The 18069-nt window shown below is 39.7% G+C and overlaps 1 protein-coding gene across 4 annotated transcripts in view; it reads left to right on the top strand.

Moving 5' to 3' along the window:
- Positions 1–18069, top strand: part of LPAR1 (lysophosphatidic acid receptor 1) — a 132649-nt gene that overhangs the window by 52855 nt on the left and 61725 nt on the right. For 3 of the 4 annotated variants that reach the window (XM_072842321.1, XM_072842322.1, XM_072842320.1), the window contains exon 2: positions 2341–2500. In XM_072842321.1, the coding sequence (XP_072698422.1) occupies positions 2456–2500 (45 nt within the window). In that variant the 5' untranslated portion in view covers positions 2341–2455. Of the gene's footprint in view, positions 1–2340; positions 2501–3757; positions 3886–18069 lie in introns of those variants that run through there. The other variant, XM_072842323.1, reaches the window with a different exon arrangement.

The following is an 18069-nucleotide window of genomic DNA, read 5'->3' as shown; positions in this document are numbered from 1 at the left end:
TAGTTTGTGTTCACATAGGGGGCTAGTCTGTGGAAAGAGCACAGCCTTGGAGTGGGGCCTGGTTCAGGTGTCAGCGCCCTAATTTTTGGGCTGTGTGTCTTTGGTTGTGTACGCTCCACAAATTTTTAAAGCCTCAGGGCTTTTGTCCATGAAATGAATTAACAGTATCCACCTCAAACTGTATGCAAAATGAGTTGCTCAGCATCTCGTAGGCTTTTATTAAATCCCAGTCTCCTAGCGTCCCCCTTTGCTTGTTAGCAGTGATACCATCTGGAATATTTGTCACATCTACTTCACAGGCTAGCTGCTCTCTATTCACCTTTCAGGCAATTCTGTGTCCTCTGAATATTGAAAATCTTTTAAGGTTATATTGCCTAATGACTTAGCTTAGTTATTGGATCCTAGCACATAGTGTGAGTCTAAGAATAGAATCTCACTTGCCTGCTTGTTTTGTTTTTTGGTTATCATGCTATTTACATATTCATCTGTCCACCCTACATATGATAGAGTAAGACAGTGTGAATTATAAATACATGAGAAGGAAAAAGGAAAAATAAAAAAGGGGCGGGCACAAAATGATGCTAGGAATACATTCAGTATAAAGCAGTACAGCAAGAGGATCTTATAATTTTCTCAGTGTAGGCTTGGCATTCAGGCAAAAAGGCACTCCCATATGAATATACCTTTCTCCCAGGCTGTTCACTTAAATTTGTGGTATTGATAAACAACCAATCTTCCCTCCCCTCCCCAAAGTGAGGATTAATGAGAACATCAGGGCACCTAAGGAATTTAGTGTTGAATGTTATGCCAAAATAGTTTGACAGCTTTACTCCTTAGCTGTTAATAACTAGAATCACTCTAACAGAGGGAAGAAGGTAGGAAGGAAGAAGGTAAGAAGAAGCCATCATTCTAAACAAAACTTAAAGTGATTGAAACTATAGTATGAAGGAGAATATGCAAAAACAGGATAAAAATCAAAACTTTAAGTTCATAGAAGTGGCTGCTAAACCTAGATTATTTCTTAGGAAACAGTTGTGAGGTTTTGTGATTTGCCTGGCATCATCCAGCCAGTGCAGAGTAGTGCCAGAGGATTCGGGGCTCAGAAGGCTTGGATAAAATGTCCAGCTCAAGACTTAAATCTTTATTGCTACTATAATGAAAAGTATTTTTTTTCCAGTAGTTAAAAAGTGTTCAGATATCATCTTGCATTGCTGGTGAAACTTGAAATTATATTTCCAGACAAAAGCTTCCTGAGGTCAGGGGCTGGCCCAGTTTTATCCATTATGCTCCTGGGTTCACTGTAGATGTTCAATAAATATCTTTTGAATAAATGAAAGGATATTATTAGGTGGTCTGAAAACAACCTAAAAATGAGAACTTTCTTAAAAGGGAAGAATTTTCATAAATTCTTAAAATGAAAAAATTTCCCTGTGGATCAAATGTGTGGAAACAATCACATCAGTCTTTGGACAGAAGTTGGGCCACACTTTACTGCAGAGAATTCATCTTTTCGAATTTTCTTAATGAACATGTTAGTAACAGAAGATGCGTTTATATTTTGTGCCTATCCAGCATCCTCTCTCCGAGGATGTGAAAAAGACTGTAGAAGCGCACTCTTCCCCACTCATAGGCAAGACTGGCTAATGAAACTACCCTCCTTCTGCCCCACACCCGTTGGAGTACTTGATTCATTCTTGTAACTGACTCCTCTAACTATGGGTTGCCTTGCCTTTCTTTAATCTTTGTGGTGACTAAGTTTCCTGAAGAAATGTAAACATGGAACATTCTCACTTTCTTGTGTTCCATACTAGACTGGGAATTGACTGTGGCTCTCCTTCTGGTTCTGTCATTAACAAAATGTGTGACTATAGTTTCTTCTCTTCTCCACACCTTAGTTATCCATCTGCAACTGGATACGCTTGAACTGGCTGATCTTTAAGACACTTGATGTTTTGGTATTATTCTCTTTGCCCTTTGGATTTAAACTGGCAGTTATCGATTGTGGGTCATTTAATTCATTTATTGTTGAATGATAGAATGGGGTCTCCCCTGGGCCCACTGTCCCCAACCTTACAGTTTGAAAATGCCTCCTCAAAACACCTAACTTAGCAAGAATAACTGGATTCAGACTTCTGAAAATACATCAACCTAACATGATTTGGGTGAGTGGTACGGGAATCCTGGCTCAGAAATGCGAGATGCTCCCTTCTGGGTTCTTCTTTTCTTTAAACTTCTAGTTGATATGTTGTACAGCGATTTTTGCTTTCTTTGGCCAGTGGTACTTCACTCTCATACACTAGTCCTTTCAGGCTAAATGTGTATTTTCTCATCCTTTTCCAGGTACACAGTTCCTCCTAGCATGACCGTGATCTGATCAATAGCTAACGTAACTTGACTCCTGTGTCTGGCGCTGTTGTGCTGGGGCCTGGTCACTGCCCACAACTACAGAGCTGCCATGGTTGCTGCCCCCACTTCCACCCCTGTAAATTCACAACCCCAGGTAAGTGATTCAACCTGGTATAAGTTTGGGGTAATCTTAGTTTTGTCAGATATTTACATTGAGTTTCAGAAGGTGCATATGTAAACTTGTAGTTATCATTTGGTGGGCGTTTGGATAACAGTGCTTTTGTGAGGCAGGTGCTATTTATTTAGTTCAAGAAGCAGCTGGAACAATGAGAAAGTAATGATAGTGGAGCAGCCTCTGTGCATAGGGGTCTTGGTTTTCAGTGCTTAGAATGTCTGGCTGTTACTACCAGTCAAGACAAAAGTAAATCCTGTGCTTTCCCTCTCTTGGCTTTTTTAGGGTTTTAATGAAATATCTCAGAACAGATCTAATCTTACACGTTTTCTGAATGTAGTCTCATTGTCTGCTTCCTATAATTACTATTTTGCCTGGACCTGTTTTAGGAGCTTTGAACAGAAGATGCAACTCCAGAAACTTGTGAACAATAGTCATAAGTTGCTTTTTCTGTCCAGTGAAGAGCAGTTAGTTACGTGGCAAGAATGTTGCCTTCAGATTATTTTACAGTCTGATCTATTAGAGTATTAACTGGATTCTTTCAGTTTTAGCAGATGGTGTGGTAATAGCCTTTGCAGTCATTAGGCCTGAAATCACATCCTGATTGTTGGATGGCCCTTAGTCATGCTAACCTCACTCAGCTTCAGTGTCTCCTCATGTCACCACACTTCGTGGGATGGTTGTATGGAGTAGATGATAGGAAATATGCAGAGCACATAGTAGGTGCACAAAAATTACAGCTTTCTATCTGCTCTTCCCTCATTTTCTCTCCCTCCTTTTAGAGTGTGACCTCCCCCATCTCATTCATGATAATTTTTAAGTCAAGGTTCAAGAAAAAAGTATACCTTTGAAAAAGAGCCATATTGTTTGAAATTTAAATATTGATGATGCAGAATGTTTTTGCACACATTTTTTGGTCCTGTATCAATTTTCAGGCTACTAGATGCTGTATGTATTTCAAGTTAGGGGTATGTGAGGCAGGGGGAGAAAGAGCGGGAGGGAGAACAGAGCGTTTTTACTTCATGTATATCTAAATGCTTTTTTGTCTCTTCTAAAAAAGACCTTGGAATTTGATCATATAGATCAAGTCCTCCTATTATCCAACATTTTAAAGCATTTGATATTTTCCAGAAAGTTTAGTGTTACCGCCATCATGTGTATTTCTCTTTCTGGTAAATGGATCTTGCTTTTTCAGTATTTCATTGATTTTTGCTCTTTGGTTTCTATTCCCCTCAACAGGGTTTTTGGTGCTGCAGAGACTTCTTAAGTGGGTAATGAGATTTAGTGCCCATTACTGAGGTCACCACGTCAGAGTCCTCTGCAGCTGTCCCCATGTGACTGCCATTCTGAGCCTTTGGCGAAGTGAGGTAGGCCTTAGCAGAGGTTTTCTGGGCAAGGATTTCAGCACCTGACAATGCTGACATTTGTCAGCATCTCCAGTAGGAGCATTTTATCTGTGTGCTTCTTTCCTCTTAAATAAGCTACTATCAGCTGGCAAGCAAGAGGAATATTTCTCAATGACTCATTTAGTTAAAATGTTTAACACTGCCCAAGGTAGAAAGAGATTGTATTTAATATAAACACTTGGGGCAAGTATGTTCTCTTGTAAATCCTCTGTGGGAAGGTAAATTGGTACAGTCACTCTGGAGGGTAATTTGATAATATCTATTGAAATTATATCCCTTTGCATATACCCTCTTCCTAGCTCGGTAACTACATTAGAAAAACACTTGTACATGAGCCCCAAGAGACATGCATAAAGATATTCACTGAAGCATTAGTTGGAGGCCAGGATATGCAATAGTGGAATGACAGTAAATTCAGGCATGTTGATATCATTTAAGTACCATGTAGCAGGTTAAAAAAAAAAAAAAAGAAATACATTTCTCAACACAGCTCTCCCTAAGATACCTGGTAGAGGAAAAAGTAAAATGCAGACTAATTCAGGAGGATGTCATTCAAACTGTAAAACAAGACCATAAGTTTTTAGGGATGAACATATGGTACATTAATGTAAGCACATAGTGAAAGGTCTAGAAAATACATTGTCAGTGGGAATGATGATTTCCCCAAGAGGCCAAAAATTGGATCTTGGGAGATTAAAAAAAAAAAGTCCCTCTAAAGTTTAACCCTACCTGATGACATCTTATTCCTTAATAATTTAATTTTTCCCATTAGGGAGAATTGAAACGTAAGTAAAATTTTCTCATTGAGAATCGCCAATGGAAAGAAGAGAAGTCAAACACTGGACGGGATGTACAAGGGCTCTGTAGTTACTCTGCCCTGGGGAGAAAGGTACCCACCCCATCAGGGCCTCAGTTTCCTCATCTGCCAGATGAACATAAAAATGATAGAGCCAACTCCATGGGATCATTTTAAGGATGAAATGAGATAATATGTATAAACCTTAGAACAAAATCTGGCATGTACTGCTCAGTACATTGTTCAGCAAGCATCCTGAGGATAAATAAGATCAACAAGGCTTTTGGCCTGCAGGGTTTAGAAATGTAGTGGGAAACATACAGATGAGGAAACAAAATTTGAGAGCTGTGTCACACCTGTTAGGACAGTAATATGGGGACCTTAGGAGTCAAGTGGGGCACCCAGGAAAAGACTTGGAGGATCCGAGAAGGCTGCTAGAAGGAAGACCACCAGGCTGGGAGCTGATGTATCCTTCCTTTGGCAAGGGAAGAGAAACAGCATGTGTGAATGTTGAATGTCCCAAGGGGAGAGCGAGACCATAACATTCGGATGTTCATTCAGGAGAGCTGTAGTCCACTGGGGGCTGGGGTCGTAAGCAGAGACGCGCTAGAGCCAGCCCTGCCAGGCCACAAGATCTGATTGTTAAATTTCCAGGAATTGTGTGAGCCAGTGGACATCATGTTTGTAGCCTGCAGTCAGCCAGGGTGGAGTATTTAACCATGGAATTGGGCAAACACAGTCCCTTACTCCGAAAGGGCCCATTGTTAGATATTTATCAGCATGCTTCAGGTTGTAGAGGAGGTTAGATGGGTTAGGTTACAAGGTTGGAGAAGGTTCTCGCAGTGCCTTTCCAACTACGTTCTGGAATTTAACATTAATCGTGAAGCCCGCGTAGCTTTGGAGTCTGGGGGCTGGGTTCCAAACCTGACTTTGGGCCGTTTTGTTGAACTAGTTCATTAATCCATCTCAACAAGGGTGGCAAGTCCCATTATTCACATACGCTGAGGAACAGTGGCCTCCGATTGTGGGAGGAACCCAAGCCCACCTGGAAGGAAGGAGTCAGCTGTAAACTAGGGCATTGGGCCCCAGGGAGAGGGAGCTGATTCTCCTGCAGAGGTGCAGACCCCTGGGTCACTTAGGTCCCTATCTCTGCTCGGTGACGGGCCTCCTGATTATCTGTAGGTCAGTTCTTCACATGTAATTTGTGGTGTCAGATTTTAGCCCAAGGCTGACTTGCCCTTGCCTTGCCTCCGACACTGTATTGATGTCTACTCTCCTATTATCAAGGTTTCTCCGGGTTCAGAGAAGGTAAAAATAGTTTAAATCCACCATCTCGCAGGCAAGGCGAACTAAGCAGTTCACTCCATCAGCCTCAGCCTGGCTCTGGCACGTCCACTCACATTCTTTTAGAGTGAATTCAGGGACCTGCATAGAGATAAACCCACATTCGAGTGTGAGAAGCCTGACCATCCTTTTCTAAGGCAAAAACAACAACTTAAAAAAAAAAAAGCTTTTTGGTTTTGCTTTCCTCTATTCATTTGGTGACAAAGAGCACTTTTCTAATCAAGGCTGCCTAATACTAGATAGAAGCTAATTAATATGAACAAATAGCCTACGATTGTTTCAAACAATAATAGGGACGAAAGCTTCCATTGTCACCCTGGCTGGGGTTGCTGCTTAGTTAGTGAAAGATAGGCCTTGTGCTTTGAAGTGGGACACGTTTGTATTCCCCGCTTTACTCCTGACCAGACAGTGGGGTGGATTTTGTTTTCTCATGTTGAGAAAGCACCTTGTTCTCACAAAGCTAGATGAAGACCAAGGTGAAACTGTACAAGCAGCAGCAGGACGACCATATGCAGCTCATTTACCGCCCTGTTCATCCAGGCATGGATAGAAAGTTCCTTGCCCAAGGGAAGCTTCAGGGATGTGTCTGCAGACAGGAACATGTTCACCATTAGGTTAAATTTGTGTGTTCGTATCCCGCAGATACGGGCACAGAGTGGTGGGGTGGAGGGTGGGATAGAAAAATCAAAGTCTCGCCACTCTTCATGGCCAATTTTCTGTTTCCAGAACTCTGTTTAGCATTTCTTGAATTATGTTGCATCCAATGACGGTAGATTACAAGTTTCATTTTCCTTTTGAATGGAAGGGTCAGTAGTTCACTACATGCATGAATGGTTTGGCCTCTCTCAAACGCAGGACTGGTGTTGAGACTTTCAAAGGTATTCAGAGCCTCACACCTGGGATTCCAGCAAGAGAGGACTCTGTTCTCTCAGTATTTGACAAGGTTTCATTCTGTCTTTTGTGAAGCGGCTATCTTGGTTTTAAGCCCAGGAAACAAAGATTTTGATCTCGCCAAGTGATTTCCTGTAGCTTTCATTAAAGATATGAATTGGGGTAGGTAAGTACTCAGTGTCTTAACAGATTGCTCCTCTGGTTCTTATCCACTGCTCTGACGTAATACAAGTAGATCTCTATTTGTCTGCTGGAAGACAGGCATTTTTGAACATCATTACCATTAGATTCCTCTAACTAAATCTACCGTATTTCCAAAATGTGTGTTTTAGTTGTTTTATTTCTGATATTAGAGACTGGATACTGTTGGATGAAAGGAGTTGAATTCTGTATTAAATGGGTTGTGTATTTTGAGATTGAAAGACTTGTTTTTTAAAGAACTTTTTATGAGTTTTCAAACATTAATAAAAATAAAAAGAAATAATGTAATGAATCCCAGTATAGCCATCACCCAGATTCAACAGGTATTCGTATTTCGTCTTACTTGTTTCATTTCCTCCCATTTTGGGAGATGAAACATTATAAAGCAAATGCTTGGCATCATGGCCCCTCACCTCGACCCTTGTACATCAATATGCATCTCTAAAAATAACTTGCTTCAATAACCACAATACTATGATCACACTTGACAAAATTAAAAACAATCCCTTAATATCATTTTATACTCATCCATATTTGATTTCCCAATTTTCCAAAAAGTCGTTTTGCAGTTATGTTTTCCTTTAGACACATTGATCAGATCAGTTTACTCTTCTCTATAAGACTATTTGATGAGTTTTTAAGGATTAAAAGCCAGTTCCATTTCCTCCCTTTAAGGGGGAGGTAGATTGACATATTAGCTAGAATATTTCATCACTGAAGAATTAAAAAAAAAATGAGACCTACACGGAAGGCTCCAAAGTAAAAGAATGATTGTAATTATTAAATTGTCAGTCTCTAAAGTGAGGGATCACAGATAGCTGGAGAGTGCTTTTAGACCAAAGTGTGAATAGTTGGAATATGAAGTACGTTTCCAGTGCCACGCAGTGAAGACACAATGTGGTCTGGCTTCATCTAACATGGAATCGAGAAAAGAGAATTCCTGGGCTTAGATGGTAAGTGAATTTTGCTTCAAGTCCCATACCTAGGGCATGTTTCAATATAGTCATCTCTTTCAGTTTTATTTCTTTCAATCTCTAGAATTCACATAATATACACTGCACTCCCAAGTTTAAAGGTCAACATATCTGTGAAGTCCTTTATCTGCTTAAATGGCAAAATATCTGTTAAGGACTCTATCGGTTAGATATGTGACATTTATTACATTTCCCGCCATCATTATTCTGAGCATTCTTTACAGGGAGAAGGTGGTTACCTCTGCATATGGTCTGTGTATATGATGTGCTTATGGAGGATGCCAGAAGATCCATCAGAGGAAAGCCAAGTTAGATAAACAGTCTATGGAAAACTCTAGTGTATTGCCAGGAATAAATGCATGCATAGATAAACACTGAGATTTCTGACTTACTCTATCTTGAACCATGTTTCTATTAGAGGTAAAATTTGTTCTCATATTGCAATTTAAATTCATCTGTTCTCCCTTTGTTTATACGCTCAGATAAATCTTGAGAGGATATTTTATTTCAGAATATGAGGGCACATTTTTTCCCCCCAAACTAACTTAAGAAAGATAAAGATGAGGGAGGAGGGATAAGGGAGTTAATTAGCTCACATGACAAGAGGTCATGTGATTTTTTTTTAAAGATTTTTTTTTTTTTTTTTTTAAGTGATCTCCACATCCAGTGTGGGCTCAGACTCACAACCTGGAGATCAAGAGTCCCGTGCTGTACTGACTAAGCCAGCCAGGCGCCCCGAGGCCATGTGATTTTATTTAGAACGGGTCCAGGCAGTGGTGGTTGGGAAATGTTTAACAACATACTCATTACGTTTTTAATTTTAATTCCATTATAGTTAGCATGTGGTGTTATATTAGTTTCAGGTGTACGATAACAGTGATTCAGCAGTTCGGTACTTGACTCAGTGCTCATCATGACAAGTGCCCTCCTTGGTCCCCATCACCTATTTCATGCCTCCTCTCTGGTGACCATCAGTGTGTTCTCTAGGGTTAAGAGTCTATTTCTTGGTTTGTCTCTTTCTCCTTTTTCTTCTGCTCATTTGTTTTGTTTCTTGAATGCCACACATGAGCAAGATCATATAGTATTTGTCTTTCTTGGACTGACTGACCTCAGCATCATACCCTCTACATCTGTCCACGTTGTTGCAAATAACAAGATTTCATTCCTTTTTTATGGCTGAGTAATATTCCATCGTAGATTTGTACATCTTCTTTACACACTCACTTACATGAGGACACCTTTTGGATTTTCTGTTCATAAAACAAAATTGTACAAAGACATCAGACCTTTCACATTTGCTTCTTTTTCTTTCCAATATTTTCCTTCTAATTAGCTTAGTCTTTAGTAATTAATGTAGCTACTTATTTATCCTTCAGAGGGGATGTGATTTTCTCCCTTTTCCTCACATTTTCATGCCATTTGCCTGTTTTCCTTTTTCTATGCCTAGCTTCTCCAGCTATTTTTCTTTGAACCTTCATTGCAGCTTTTCTGGAATAAACACTATGGTGGGGTGGTGCCCAGTGTGTTTCCCAGTGGGAAGAGAGCATAATCACAGAGTCCAGGAGAATTCTGTCTTTTGAGAACTACACCTTGCTATATATAAGAAGACCGTCATTTAAAAATCTGCCCTTCAAAAAAAAAAAAATCTGCCCTTCATCTGCTGCGTGTGATGATGCTGCTATTTCATAATTGCATGGCATCCCTTAAGAACTGCCCCTCAGTTAAACTTAGCCCATTTCGTAAATGGCATTCCTAGGCAGGCACAGGCTGGGAGAGAAGTGATAGTGGACTGTTGCCTGTTTCTTAGCGTTAGATAAGATGTTAATGAAAGGGTCATCAAGAAGATGAGATCTTGAAAGACTGGGTTCGCAATAAAGTAACTTTCAAAGATTCAGACCCCCTTTGGGAGCAAGAACCCTCCAGTCTTGCAGGAAGAGGGATAGAGATTTGGTTGAACTAGATAGCTGCCTGATGTCAGAATATTTGCACTTAGTTGGAATGCCTACCAGTCAGCATGGGGAGGTTTGGGAGCCTTAGTGGAGGCCTGGAAGAAGATCCATTCATCTGGATTCAGCTTTGAGCTCCAACTTTAAGGGCTTTGCACACTCCGGAACTCTATTTAGCATGACCCTAATTGTATTTGATCTGGTGACCAAAGAAATCTGGCAAAAACAGTGCAGGGGAGGACCCAGAAGAATCCCAGCCCTGTGGCTTGTGTTCTGGACTTATCTCTGACATTCTTGATTATATGTGCGTGACCCGTGGGAACTCAGGATTCGGCAGTCATGGTCAAGCAAAGATCCTATTACCTCTGTGGGACACATGAAGGTGGAGGAGACTCAGCTGCTCATCAACCCATTGTCTCATTTGGGATTAGCTTGGAAAACTAGGGCAGCACTGCACTTGCAGATGGGGATTCAATTCTGTGACAGCAGAACACAAAAAGGTGGAAGAAACAAGGTGGTATGGGGAATCTGTGAGGATGATAGTTGGAGCTAAACAGAGGATGATAGTTGGAGCTTTTCAGATGATGTATCAGGAATATCTATTCTTAGAAATTTTTTGCATATTTTCCTTAAAATTATTAAAAATAAAGTATTAAATACTGCTTTTTGGTTGCACATTTTATTGCTTTCTCAAAACTAGACACAGAAGAGCAAACTTTTTGTAAGAATGGAAGTATGTAAGTGTAGGTAGTGGAAAATAGCAGACTTAAATAGGTAAATAATTCTAGTTTTAAAAACTGAACACCTGAAACTAATATTATCAATTATATCTCAGTAATAAAAAAGAAACGACTGTTAGATGAAAGAATTATCCAGAAGAGCAATGTGTAAGTATATGAAAGGTATCAAGCATCTAAGAATAATAATAAAATAGGTGTAAGAGTTTTTTGAGATTATTTATCAAACTTTAGTAGATATTAGAGAAGACTTACATAGACATCGTGTCAATGTGTTGTAAGATCCATTGATTTGATGTCAGTTCCCTGCAAACACATTTTCTAGATTGAATGTGATCACAATAAAAATCCTAATTTTTTTGGGGGGGGAACCTCACAAGTTAGTTCTAACACTTATATAAAAAAATGAAAGGTCAAAAATAAATGATTTCATCTTAAAGAAGAACAAGGTAGGAAAAGCTGTTCTTCCAGACATCACAATTTATTATAAAGTTATACTGAATTAAAGCAGTAGGGAATTTGTGTAGGGACAGATAAAGCATCAGAAGAAAGAGATACCAATCCACACCCATATCACTGTAAGAAGAAAAACAAATTTAATTGGAATAAGATAAGAATGGAAACATTCTGCTGTTAGACTACAAAAAAAGGGGCTAATGGAAAAGAATTTTTCATTTTTTTCATGGATGAATGACTTCCTATTTTCATCTGTGAGTTCAAGAAACTTGTGTTTGGAAGGTGCTCGTTGGTTTATGAAGGTCAAGCTCTCTGGGTTATTGAATTTAAAAGTTTCAAGAGAACAGATGTTACAGAGACTGAGTAATAAGCACTCCATCCTTAAAAGTGGGTGACATTTTTGTCTCCATTTTATAGATGAGGAAACCAAGGCCTTGAGAGGGGAGTGTTAAATAATTGGCATTTGAACTCAGATCTCACCACTTCTAAGGCCTCATAAGCTCAGTGGCTGCTACTTATCTATGATGGCACCTTCCATACCCTCCCTGTCTCCCAGAAAATAGGAAATTGCAAATGAAGTATCAGTCCATCCATACCCAGGGTTGTTTTTTTTAAGATTTTATTTTTTTATTTATTCATGAGAGACACAGAGAGAGAGAGAGACAGAGACACAGGCAGAGGGAGAAGCAGGCTCCCTGCAGGGAGCCCAATGTGGGACTTGATCCCAGGACTCCAGGATCATGCCCTGAGCCCAAGGCAGATGTCCAACTACTGAGCCACCCAGGCAGGCGTCCCCCAGATCCCTGTTGGGATCCCTGGGTGGCGCAGCGGTTTGGCACCTGCCTTTGGCCCAGGGCGCGATCCTGGAGACCCGGGATCGAATCCCACGTTGGGCTCCCGGTGCATGGGGCCTGCTTCTCCCTCTGCCTGTGTCTCTGCCTCTCTCTCTTTCTCTGTGTGACTATCATAAAAAAAGATTTTATTCTTTATTCATTTCTTGGGCCTGGTGAAGTCTAGCAATAGTGTTTGTTGCTACCCTTCCCCCTCCCTCCTTCCACTCCCTCTTTTATTGATAACACAACCCATTGGCCGGGACTTGGACTCAATTAGCTCTGTGTGTGTGTGTGTGTGTTAATATGTCAAGCATACAGAAAAGTGTAGAGAGTGTTATAAAACAGTGAAATATCTATTACCCAGCTTTGTAAAATTTGACCATTTTGATGTAATCATTTCAAAATCATTGGGCCTTTAATCAGTGAAACAAATAATTACAGGTAAAGCCGACATCCCTTGTAGTCTTAGCCAGTGTTGGACACCTCCCTCTTGGCTCAGGTTGTAAGTTGATATTTGTCATGTCCCTGCATGTGTTGGTGGATATGTACACATACGTGGGAATATAGAAACAATATTTAGTATTTCTGCAAGTTTTTAACATTCCGGAGATTGGTGTACTGTGTCACACTGCACAAACTGCTTTAGCCATCAGCCCACAGAAGGCTCTCCCTTGTTCCTTCTAACTGCTGTGCCTTCCTGTTTATGTTGCAGTTTTCCCTTTCTCTACTTGGTGAATATCATCATGATGTTGCTTCTGACATTTCAGTGTCGTAGAAGAGTAGCAATGAAAAGTCTTGCTCGTGCCTCCTTGGGCACACGTGTGAGTTTTTCTAGGGTTAGAATCTCTCCATCCCATGTATGGACGTGTCTGACTTTAGTGGTTTGGGCCAAACTGTTCTTCAAAGCAGCTGTACTCAATTCTCCTCCCACCAAACACCAAATGACCATCCTCACAAACTCTTGATGTTTTCAGATGTGTTAATTTTTGCCAACCTGGTAGAGATAAGTTGTATCTGACTGCAGTTGATATTTAACTCTCTCCGATTCCTTCTAAGGATAATTATCTTTTCATGTGATTATTGGCCATTCAGGTTTCCTCTTCTGTGAATTACCCATCCTTATCTTTGCCTGTTGGATTGTTTGGCTTTTCCTTTTTTGACTTGTAGTAAGTTTTTTGCGTTTCGCTGTAAGCCTTTTTATGTGTGCATTGCCAAAACTTCTCCTAGTCTTCAGCTTTTCTTTTCACTAAGTTCTCTGCAGCACAAAAGTCTCAAATTTCTAATTAGTCATTGTTTTGGCCTTGTTTGGAAAAAAAAAAATCTATGGGTTATAAATATATGCTATATTTTCTTCTAAAAGTTTTAGAGATTTATTTTTCACATGTCTTTATATTACCTAAAGTTGATTTCTGTGTATGTGGCATAGATAATTTATTTTTTCATATAGACGAACAGTTAAGCCATTTTCCCCGTTGCTGGGTAAAGCATGTCTCGCATCATGTTTCTGGCTCTCTATTCCTTTGGGCCACTCAAGTATTTCTGTGACAATATCACAATGTCTTAACTACTATGATTTTAAAATAAAATGTGGCATTCTATAGGGCATCTGGTTCTTTGTTCTTCAAGTTATTCTGACTCATTTATACCTCCATATCAATGTTCAGGGAACCTGTCAAAACGCTATGATGAACCCTTTGGGCTTTTTTATTTTATTGCAATGAATTAATATATTAATATCGGGAATATTGGCATCTTAATATCTTTCTCTACCCCTAAAATATTTTCTCTGTCTGGGTTTTCTTGTAAGCTTTGACTATTTAGACTTAGGAACATTAGAGATATTGTTCTTGTAAATGAATTGTTCTTAAAATAATGACCTAAATTTTTTTTTTTTTGGCATTTCTGTAGGAACACAGTTGATTCATGTGACTTGATATTTCATCGAGCAGACTTGCTAAACTCTATTCATACAGTCATCTTTGTATTTTCTATGTAACTGATTATCTCATTTGTGAAAAACAATACGTTTTTTCTTTTCCAATTCTTTTTGTTTTTTGTTTTTGTGTTTTTGTTTTTCTTACTGTTTGGCCATCACCACCAGTGCATGCCAAAAAATTGGCAATTTGTTTCATTTCTGTTTTAAAAGGGAATACTTCCATCAACAATGACACTTGCTAGTTCAATCTTTTATTAAGTTAAAGAAGCTCTCTTCAAAATCTAGATTGCCAAATCAACGTGAAAGGACACTACAATTTGCCAAAAAGTTTTCATGTCTGTTGAGATGATCATTGGCCTTTTTTCTTTCCTTGAATTTGTTTGTGTGGTGAATTATATTAATAGATATTTAAGTGTTAGATCATCTTTGCATTCTGAATTAAACCCTAGTCTTACTATATAAAATTATATTTGTAGATTACATAAGTGTTCCAATATAATTATAATATGTAAATATATAAATGTATAATATATTATGGATATGTAATATATTCAGGAGCTCTTGTTTATATTCCTAAAAAAAATTGGCTATCAATTTCTTTTGTTCTTAATTTCCTTGTTTGTTCTTGTAATATAATTATGTTGCCTTCAAACAAAGATAACCAAATAAACTTTGAAAATATAAAACCAAAGGAGTAGGGGGTGCCTACCTGGCTCATTTGGTTAAGCGTCCACCCCTTGGTTTCTGCTCAGGTCATGATCTTGGGGTCATGAGATCGAGCCCTGCATCTGATGCCATGCTCAGCACCGAGTCTGCTCGAGATTCTTTCTCTCCCTCTGTCTCTCCTGCCTGCAGGTACACATATTCTCTCTCCCTCTCAAGTTTCTGAAAAACAAAACAGTAATATCAAGTAATTTTAGGGAGGTTTGGAAACAAATGGAAGGTACAGTGCTGAAGATCAGTAGCATTTAAGAGGAGAGCGGAGACATTGGAGTGAAAGCTTGCATCAAGGAAAGAGAGTTACCTTGAGGCTTCACGTCAAGTATGCATGTTAAATCTCACATTCTGGTAATCTTTGATATCCCTGGGGCTGCTCCTGCTGCCGACTGTTCTGCTGGTTCTCACCTGCGGTATTCGGTGTGCCCTTATTCTTTCAGGCGGTGAGTTTGTGTTTGGTTGGGGCTGCACAGAGGTCCAGCTCTCTGGAGAGGTCTGCTGCTCCTTAGTGCTAGGCAACGTGGAGCAGGAAATGGATGCAGATATCACATGCTCAGGACCATGGTTTGTGGTCATTCCCCTTCTGTGGCTTCACACACTTGACAGGTAGTTGAACTTCAGGTTGCAACTGTATATGATTTATAGGCTTGGGGTCATGACTCTGAAGGGAGACTTTTATCTGTTTCCTAGCCTGGAGCCTCAGCTGAGACAGACTTCCTTGTTTTCCCCAGGGCAACTGGATAGATTTTTTTTTTTTTTCTCTTGGTCTCCTCTTTTACTAATAAGGAGATCTTCAAGACTTTTAGCTTAGTGATTGTTCTCAGTTCTAGCCCACAGCCCCCATCAAGGCTCAGAGCTCCTCTTCTTTCCAGTAATATTTAATGCCCTGTCTCCATAATCTAACAGTGTGCCTCCAGGGCAGCCCATTGCATTGGCTTGGGGTTCCCTTTTAACTCAAGAATGCATTGAGGATTACATTTTCTCATAACCTCTTCATCCTTTTAGTGACTTTTTTTCTTTTTCATTCCTTCCTCTTAGGACCAACTCAAAATTTTCTCTTTGGAAATTTGATAAGTATAACGTTGCCCAGTTTATCTCTGCTCCTTGCCAGGGGCTGTAGCAGCTACAAAGTATTTTCACGGGTGTGCAATTTGCTTTTCATAGTTTCTCTTTACATGTGTCTACATCCTATTCACATACATTGTTACTGTATAAGAAGTAGCATCTTGTGTACCTTTTAAGGTGAACTTTCGAAAATATTGTAGTTGCCTATTCTCCACGTATGGTTAGATGTTTAGCTTTTAGGGGCATGTTGGTGGCTCAGTCGGTTAAGCATCTGTCTCTTGATTTTGGCTCAGGTCATGATCTCAGGGTCGGGAGATGGAGCTCTGTGTCAGGTTCTGCTCTGAGCATGGAACCTGTTGAAGATTCTTTCTCTCTCACTCTCTGTCCCTTCCTCCCTCCCTCTCTGCCCCTGGAAGGAGGCCCCTTCCCCTCTCCCCACAAAAAGAATACTAACTTTCAAACATTTGTAGTTTCTATCAGCATTGTGACCCATTTACTAGTTCTAGCAGCAGATCATTTCAGTTTTTTTGTTTCTCATTTAAGGCTCTGAATGGGATGAGAACTATTTTTTTCTCAATAGAGACTTATGGCATTGAATTCTGTGCTCTTTTTTTTCTTTTCTTTTTTTTGGGGGGGGAAGGGGGAAGAAATGTGTAGAAGGTCTGATTATTTAAGTTGAGGAGCTTGATTTGCAGGGGCCTTAGCATTCATACCTTACCTCGCAAATAAGAAAATCACCATCCCGAGCAGTTACGGGCCTTACCTGAAGACCAATTAGCTGTCCCCAGCACCAGAATCAGGAAGACGCATTCACTCCATTGTTGGACTTTAGCAGAAGTGGATAACTACACTTGATTTATATCATATTACTGGTCCTTTATCCAGCAGAGAGTAAAATCTCTCTTTTAGAATGTCAGCTGCATACACATTTACTTTTTTTTTTTTTTTAAATCTAGTTACTAAATCACAAAGCTTTAATTACCAGGCTGTGAGCTTTTGCCAAGTGTTCTCTTTTCCACCTGGCCAGTGAATTATATTATTGTCTTTCAGGAGATCAAAACTCACAGCAGGTTGACTGTGAGAGGATCTGCAGCAGGCACCAGGGGTATCATTTTGGGAGCCCTCCGAGATGTGGTGTAGTGCGATGCCCTCCCCTACCTGGCATTCCGTAAATTGTGAATGCACAAATAAATGAAGTGCATAGTGAAGATGAACACCGTATGTGCCTCTTTAGAGTTCAGGTTTGGCGGAATTGTTATGACTTCTCCTGAGATCACATGATGGGTGAGGTAAACTTCGCAGATTGGGAACATCTGCTCTGCAGAGCAGCCAAGAGGCCTCCTCCCTCCGCCCCATCATCCTGAGATGTAATTGGTGGATGTGAAAAGGGCATGCGTGTGGACCTCTCTTTTTAGCATCCAGGACAATATTTTTGGAATAATCCTGTTTTATTTACATCTTTGTTCCTCGGGCAGTGCGGAATTCTGGAACTTCTTTTATTACAGAGAAATTTCAAAATACAGTGATTTGGATTTTAAGCATAACAAACCTCTAAAAAGTGTTGAGTTTTGTCTGATTACATGTTTGTTTTCCCCAGATTTCTTATGATGAATATGATAATTATTCGATGAGGTGGTTTTTAAAAATTTTTGAGAAGTATTGTTATAACTGAAGTAATATGTCTTGATTCTTGAGTAATAAGAGAAAATGAACATTTACTACATCTCATTTCAAGATCTTGTTGATAAGGTGATTTTAATTCCATTGAGTTATTTTTATAAGTATACTGTCAATAATTTTTGATATTTGCTTTAAGTTTTAGAACCATATGAAGAACAGTTACTTAGATGTCTGTATTTTGGGGGTTTTGATGTTTGTTGCCACTGTTTTTGCTCTATTGTTTTGTTTTAAAGATTTTATTTATTCATGAGACAGACGCACACGCACACACACACACACACACACACACACAGAGGCAGAGACACAGGCAGTGGGAGAAGCAGGCTCCATACAAGGAGCCTGATGCGGGATTGGATCCTGGGACCCCGGGATCACACCCTGAGCTGAAGGCAGATGCTCAACCACTGAGCCACCCAGGCGTCCCTTTAATGGAGATTTTGATTGCTTGTGTTCTGTCCTTTGGAATTCTATAGCAGGGGCTTGGTGATATCCTGTGTTGTTGTCTCTCTTTCCTAGATATTTCATTTGTTTGCTTTTTGTTTGTTTGTTTGTTTGTTTGTTTGTTTCTT

Source organism: Canis lupus, chromosome 10, assembly GCF_048164855.1.
Source record: "Canis lupus baileyi chromosome 10, mCanLup2.hap1, whole genome shotgun sequence".
Taxonomy (NCBI): Eukaryota; Metazoa; Chordata; class Mammalia; order Carnivora; family Canidae; genus Canis; species Canis lupus.
This window is presented reverse-complemented; position numbering and strand designations above follow the sequence as displayed.